Genomic DNA, 7775 nt, shown 5'->3' with positions numbered 1-7775 from the left:
GGAACCTAGCAGATGCACAATTATATTAAAACTACTGTTCAACTGCATTATTTTTTCACATACTAGTCTCTTGAGCCCTTTCAACAGTATCAGATGGACCTATTTCAGGGAGAGAAACTTGCAGTTCATAGTGCAGACATAGCCTCATACTTTATTTGATATGATCAAAAGCCATGTATTTTTAAAATTTTTGCCTCATTATTAGATAATACTATGACATGTATGATGAGTTTTAAACTGTGGCTTACCACGCATTTGAAGAGTTTGTTCAGCTCTCAGTAAGGAAATGATTATTTCTATAGTTTGTTTCATTTTACAGAAAGGCAGAAAACTGAATGAGTCAGACTAAGGCATTCCTGTCTGCAGCCTCCCAATTCCAAGTGCCATTGGCACATACTGTTTTGACTCTGCACCCAGGCCTGAATACTTTTAACACATTCTTAAAAGGGAGCAATAAGCACAAAATTATTAAGGTATAACAAATCCTCCCCTCCCACTCCGCTGCCCCAAGAAGCAGCAGCAAGAATGAAACTGGATGAAAGTTAAGGAAGGGAGAGAGGAGGGGAAAAGACACAAAATACATGGAAAGAAACCTGAAGAAAGATTTCCCTGGTGGAACTACTGTCTTGGGGAGGTCACCATGACAGCATCCCTTTAAGAATTAACATTACTACACAAACCAGTATTACCCAGCCCTTTGTGCACCTGACTGTGTTCAATGAGGTTTTATATTTCATTGTTTTTTTTGGCAAAGCTTCATATGCTCACAACCTTAAGTCAACATTAAATCCAACTATCCAGTTATAATCATGAACTCTGTATGCAGTAGCTCCAGACGTACCACATGAAAACAAGCTGACTGAAACCCACAACTTCAGAGTAAACCACGCAACTTCTGAAAGAAGTCACTGTACTTAGAAGAAAGTTACTTCTTCATTTAGGAAGAATTTCAGATGCTTCATACTTTATTTGCTTTTTTGCCAACACAATGAAGGAAATGTCCTGCTTCTGCATGACTTTTTCTTCCTTGTTGGAACAGATGGTGAAGGCTTACAAATATATGACTGGTATTTTTTTAGTGACTCATACCTCAGAGCAACAGGCTTCAGATCATGATAAGCAGCCAACCAAGATGGATGTAAGCTTACTTGAGGAGCAGTATGACCATATAAAACAGAAGCAAAAACTGCAATCACACATTATTGTATTTAAAACAGGTATGCTTATATTTATAGGAAACAATGCAAATGTAGATGTAAAGACTATTGCTTTAAATCTTTAATAACTCCTAGCTTTGTTCTTTTTATGCTCAGCTTCAAGAGAGGTACAAACTGAATTCTTTCTCTGTCATTTTGGTTTTTTATTTGTTTCACTGAAAGGCGGTCTTATGTTTATATCAATTAGCTTCACGGCAGTGAAACACTAACATGAATTTGAAACAGATGAATGTATTTGAGATAAGGTTTTATAGGTTTTATGGCAGTAAAGTAAAATTCTAAACATAAATGGTAACTCTTACAGGAGCCACATACTTCATGTCTATCATCAGTGTATTTGTGCAATGTATTCTGTAACATTTCTGCTCTCTTGAATGCTTCCATCAGAACAAGCAGTTCTGGGTTTTCTGTCTCTTTTTCCCTTCTTCTTTATCTGTATAAAGAAATGTGTCCTACAAGACTACAGGAAGCAATAGCAAATATCAAGTGACTAGCACAAGTTGGGGTTTTGTTAAAAAATAACTTATACTAAGAGTCATAGTGGGCAACTAAGATACAAGCTTTGAACAAGAGGTCCCGTTTTGAAAGTATTTTCACTGCATATTGCTTGGAAACTACATAAATAGGAAGGCAAATTAAAATATATACCACTCATCTGCCTGCTACATCAGGCAGATTTTATATAAGAAACTTCCAAATATTTTAAAGTTTTTAGTTAGCTACTGCTTACAATACTACAGTGATATATTTTCATTTACTTTCCAAGTTAAAGTGATATTGAGAATACTAAGTCAATTAATGAAGCTATCTTCTGAATTTAATTGCAACATGAAAAACATGCTTCGTTCACCTCTCATATTAGTATTTAGCTCAACAAATGCAGAACTTAGGTTATTTCATTCCTTACATTTTCCTCTACATTTTTCAGCAGTTCTAGATTTTGGCTGTGTCAGTCTATATCATCAAAACAATTGAAAAAACACATAATTATGAACTATACAACAGATTCACTTCTTCAATATTCTTTCATCCACATGTCTAGACATTCTTATGTGAAAAGAATTTAAATCTCTGAGAGGAAGATATAGATAGAGAGATATATACAAGCTTATTTTATCAGGTATGAAAAGGCAACTAACTTGAAGACAAAACAACCCATCTAATCAGCAATAGCAAAAGTGTTAGTCAGTTAAAGGAAGGAAGCAGAAGTCTGTATTCAGATTAATTCAAATGAAGCTTCGGATATAATGGATGTAATCAGAACAGATTTTTTGCAAGGACACCATTTGAAGATTAAAGAAAAGACATAAGAAAGTAGGACTGCACAGTTTCCGGGAAGTTTAAAATTCGGTAGGGCTGGAAGTTCACATACAAATATTTTCATATACATACACATAACCCAAAACACCCACAAAACCATATAACCTACTGCACTGCACTTTTATCTTTAAACAACCTGTGTGGAAAGGATTAATGTTACTGTTAGAAGCAGCTGAAGTTTGGGGTTTTTTTGTTATGCTGAGTTCTCACTGTCCTCAAGCTGATCTTATACATTCCTATGGTTTGGAAGCTGGAAAAACCTATTACATAGCTCAGCACTTTGAACCTGTTACATGCATCAGATTCCAAGAGCATGTCAAGCAGAAATGAACACTGCCATATCGGGATAGCCTACTGCCTTACGCTCCTTAAGTTACGAGCTTCAACTATCCAGAAATTCCAGCTAGTACCAAAAGGCAATCCATGTATGTACCAGTATTTTGTAATGGCAGTAAACTGCTTCCCTACTTAGAGGGTAAGATTATGGCTGGGCTGGGAAGGGGACGACAATGACAGCACCACCACAACCCCACACATACACACAAACGCCAGAGGCCAGACACAAAAGCCTCATGAGATTCAAACATCATGGAAGGAGGGCACCTTCAGTCACTCATGGTCTTAAAAATCCCTGCCAAAGGTCTTTATTGTAGCTAGTAAAACCCTAAATTGTTTCTGCCAGACAGACCAGCTGTCTTGCCACGGTATCACAGGGATTTTGAGCATTTCAGGTTTACTGCACCACAGCTGGAATGGTAACTCCAAGTTTCCTTGAGGACTTTTAGCTTTGTATGTCATTACCTGTTTGCCAGAGTCATGAAACTGTGGACCTTTAAACAGGACTTAAGATTCTCTAACTTCTCTGGGTTTTTGACTGGTGGGTTACTAACTGAGAAGTCACCTGAAAACAACTTTCTTCCATTCCTGCCCCAATACACACAGCCACATTCATGCTTCTGCCTGCTCCTGATTATTTGAAAACAAAGAGCGTGATAAGATTTGAAAGCCGCCAGCTAGGGGATAATACAGCAGTGTATTCATTATTTATTGGCTAAGAAGATGAAAAACAGTATTTACTTTAGGAATTAAATGGGAGCATTCAGCGCATGCAGTCACAACAGAATAAACACTGGGGCTCTGACTGCAGAAACCTCTTCCAAGAATTTCCCAAGCTAACTTGAAATAAGATTAACTTTTGTCACTCCAGAACATTAAAAGTCTCTGTCTATGATGACAGCATATGAAAAAGGCCAAATGGTAAACCCTGCAACAAGGCTATTATGCACAATTTAAAAAAAAAATAAAAAAATAAAGAGACCAAAGCTGTGTCTAATTAAAGCTTTGTTAGAGGAGTAGACAGTGCTGAATGTGTGTTAAGTCCACACACAGTGGTTCAGGACTCTAACATTTCTATCAGAAGTCGTTGCTCAATTTTGTGTGCCGCACCTGTAGCCAAGGAATCAAATCAAACCTGAACTCAAAACCAGCCCAGACTATTAAAATGGGACTAGATGCATTACTTTGAACTCTCCGATCAGCTCAAGCCAGATCATAATTCTTCAATGCCAGTTCAGCCAAGAGTGCAATTACATCCACAAGAACGTGCAAAGCTGCATCACCTCAGAGTCCCTCAGTTCCTTCTCTCTTGCTTTTTCTCTCACATATGCAGAACAAGCCCTAATTTTTGTATCTTGGTGCTATACTGTGCTGTTTTGCAGAACATGGTGGGATCTATTTTGAAGTGGACTTTCTGCAGCCACCCAAGCTCAGCTTTATTTCCTGGATAAAGTCCAGTCATAACTTTGATTCTCACTGCTCCATGATAGCGATCTGTGTGTTCTTATCGCTGTGAATGGTTTCACCCTAGGAAATTCTGTTAGCGTACTTCACTGTATAGACATATGTACAAACACATCTGTCTCTCTAAGCTCTGCATGTGCTTTAGTCTCCTTTCTCCTGGTAACCCTGCAGTAGAGCAGAAGATGTGAGCTGACACAGTTCTCACTCCCAGAGCCGTGCTGCAAAGCAGCTCTTATCAGATCAACCCTACGTGGTCAACCCAGGGAGCAGAAGAAATATCCGTGCTGGTGTTGTTGCTTCAGCAGTGGGAGCCAAAGACAGTAGTGAAAGCCGCTCCTTCGCCTAAGCCATGTTGTACAGGTTCATTTACTGCCAGTAAATCAGCTGCGGCTGACATCTTCAAATATCTCCTTGTAAAGATGGTACAAAAAACAGTTATAAAGGGGAGGCTGTGCTGTTGTTTTTTTTAAAGGCAGCATCCTATTTGAACTAGCTTCATTTCAAATTCAGGGCTACAATTCTTTTAAAATGGCTATTCAGATATTCTGTTTCAGAATATAATCAGCACTCTTCTATGTCTACTTTTTTCACTTTAATGCGCTTCATAACTCATACTGCAACAGACACAGTTCCTATAACTCAACCCTGTAAATAAGGTCAGCATTCTGCACAACCCCTACTTTAAACTGTATTTATAGTAATTGAAGTATATTTCATTAATACTTGCAATGCCAACAGCACTGTTTAGTGTAATGGTTCAGTTTCTATTCATTTTCAAGGCACAGAAAGGCAGTCATGTTCAGTAATCTGATGGCTGCTACATGTAATTACAGTAGCATTAGCATTTCTATCCCTAATATCTTATACATTTCTAACAGTAACTTTCATACTGACCAGATTCTCTCCCACTCTTACAGCTACTCTATGCCATTCATGGAACAAGCATTTTTTTCCTCTAAGCGATCATTCCAGCAACACTAGTGTGATAAGCTATTTACTGCACACCATTTATACTGACTACAATAGTAAAATTGCAGTAAAATATTAAAATACAAGCCTATGTGTTAATAATCCCTCATTAAGAAAAAGAAGAAAGAAATTCATAAATTGTTTCATCTAGAAGCAGTCACAGTATTTTTAAGTTGTGAATACGAACTTCGAACAGTATCAAAGAGAACATTTTTGTCTTTCAAATCACAGCACCTACCAACACACGGAGAAAGTCCCTGCTCACCTTAAGAATTTTGGCTTACAAGCAAATAATTACTGAAAGTCAATTCTCAATCTGTGTTGTTAATGAGTCTTAGAGTGCCAGTTAGATCAATATTGACTTGATAAATCTCCATTTTCATTTGACTAACCCTAGGGCACCATTTATGTCCCCAGAACTGCAAAACCGAGCATGAAATATTTCTACTCCATAACCTGGCATCAAAAGAACTTGCACTACTCTCAGCCACACATGGAAAGAGTACAGATAAACTCATCTGTTAAAGCTCTTCAGTTGAGTTTATGCCACAGAAATTACACCCTTAATCTTTGCCACCATAGTAATGTGCATATATGCATTTCTCTTGTAGGTGAAAATGAATCTGTTCTCCCAGAATCAATGGTCAATGCTGTTTTAATTAATAAAAAAGTTAGAAGATCAAAGTCGTTTACAGAACGTGTGCCTGTCAGAAAGGTCAGACTGGAGGCGACCAGCAGTGGCACCGTACAAGACAACTCACTATGGCGTACCCACCTGGGCATTCACCGCCTGGTGCAAGCCCCTTGTCAAGGGGTTTCCTGGGATCCTTCCCACTGCAAGAACGGACCGTGCAGTTTCAACAATCAGAGACTGATTTCACAGGGAAACGGCACCCTGCAACCCAAGGAATTAGAAGGAGCAAGTGAACTATCTGCGCTCAGTCAACTGGGAAGTTCAAGCACGTTGAACAGTTGCAGCAAAGAGAACGGCAGCAACATTTCAAGCACCTGCCAAAAGCCTCCTCTGAAATCAGCCACTTCAGCAGTTTGGACACATCAACACATTTCTTCTACAAAATGCATGCCAGCCCACAATAAACTGAACTTTTACCCTTTCCCTAATAAAAAAGGGCCCAGAATTTCTGAAGCAGCAAGGAGGCTTGGATTATATGTCTCACAATGAAGACATTCAGTAATACATAAAACTTAGTCAAAAACTTGACTAAAACTTAAAATAGCAAAATAGTCTTCCTAGTTACACTGATCGACCTGCTGAGGGTCTACTACTTTTATTAGCCAAGGAAGATCCTTACTATATAATCTGTTGTTTTACAGTACAGTGTAAAATGAGATGTTCTCATGAAGATGCTGGACTGCAATGACAGATAATCACTTTTGTTATTTGAGATATAAGAGCAATTTTATCTTTTTTTTTTTTTTTCTCCTATTTTCAGGTTACTGATTTTAGAAACTAAGATTTTATCACAGCAATATTTGAAATATCTGAAAGAGCTATAGCAAAGACAAGTAGAACCACTGATGAAGCAACTAGGCCAAATTTCAGAATGGTACTATTTAATTAGACAATAAACAAGTAACAAATGAAACAGTATTGAAGATGATTGGTACATATAACATATGATTTCATCATTGACTTTCCTCGAAAAAAGATATTCAAGATACTTTCTAATGTATGTATTTTTAAAATCAATGAATAAAACCTCTGCTCATTTCTACTGTTGTTTTAATGAGACTTAGTAAATGTCACCTTTTTCTTATATATAAATTCAATAATAACATATTGTTGGTTCCCATCTGTCCCCAGTACTTCATTAGAAAACAAAAGTCTGAAATAATTACTTAGCTCCCTGATATCGTATATCAACATACCTTCCTCACCAGAAGTAGAAAGCATCTTTCTGCTGTTAGAACTGCCCATGCACAAAGGGGTTATAACCACCTCAACTGCACAAATGTAACTGTAGTAGTACAACTGGTTTTTATAGATAGGGTTTAACATTTTCCCTTGTGGCACAACTGCACCACAAACCTGTGCAAGTTTTTAAACATGCGTAGTTATTGCTGGTCTCCCCTCCTGCAAGATCTTTAGAGGAAGGAGACCCTCTTTTGCTGGGGCTTTTCAATGATAAAAACATGAGCCAGGTATCACCCACTTCTGGCTGCAAGTGTTCAGACAGGTCTCTTTCTCAAATGCAGGCTTCAGAAAAACTGAAGACTTGAAATGTCTCCCCATTTCATCATGACATTAATTTCAAGCTATACACCTGGCAGCCACTGGCTCTGCTGAACCATTCCATATCTACCTGAGCCCTGAAAGGACAGCAAAATGAGGATCGGGTGGATGGCCCACAAAGCTCTTCATGATCCCTGCAAACAGTCTGCAAGCACACATCTCCAGTTACCACCACTGTCTCAAAATCACACCGTCCACACACAAAAGAAGTGAGC

General features: G+C 38.1%; 1 protein-coding gene across 1 annotated transcript; it reads left to right on the top strand.

Annotated features, from left to right (window-relative positions):
- The first annotated feature begins 832 nt into the window (after nt 1–832).
- On the top strand, nt 833–7040 carry CUNH9orf152 (chromosome unknown C9orf152 homolog). The gene is made up of 2 exons (XM_009467566.2): nt 833–1217; nt 5918–7040. Exons 1-2 carry the CDS (start codon nt 989–991, stop codon nt 6487–6489), a joined length of 801 nt encoding a protein of 266 aa, XP_009465841.2. The 5' UTR covers nt 833–988; the 3' UTR covers nt 6490–7040.
- The last annotated feature ends 735 nt before the right edge of the window (nt 7041–7775 follow it).

Source organism: Nipponia nippon, unplaced genomic scaffold, assembly GCF_047370975.1.
Source record: "Nipponia nippon isolate SJK-2023a ecotype South Korea unplaced genomic scaffold, ASM4737097v1 scaffold_1, whole genome shotgun sequence".
Taxonomy (NCBI): domain Eukaryota; kingdom Metazoa; phylum Chordata; class Aves; order Pelecaniformes; family Threskiornithidae; genus Nipponia; species Nipponia nippon.
The sequence above is the reverse complement of the archived record's forward strand: the minus strand, read 5'-3'. Positions and strand labels throughout refer to the sequence as shown.

Excerpts from the sequence above, each read along its gene's own strand:
- CUNH9orf152 (XM_009467566.2), top strand. The coding sequence starts at position 989 with ATGAAGGAAATGTCCTGCTTCTGCATGACTTTTTCTTCCTTGTTGGAA. Across the intron at positions 1,218-5,917 it reads CATTATTGTATTTAAAACAG|GTGAAAATGAATCTGTTCTC; the intron begins GTATGCTTATAT and ends TTTCTCTTGTAG.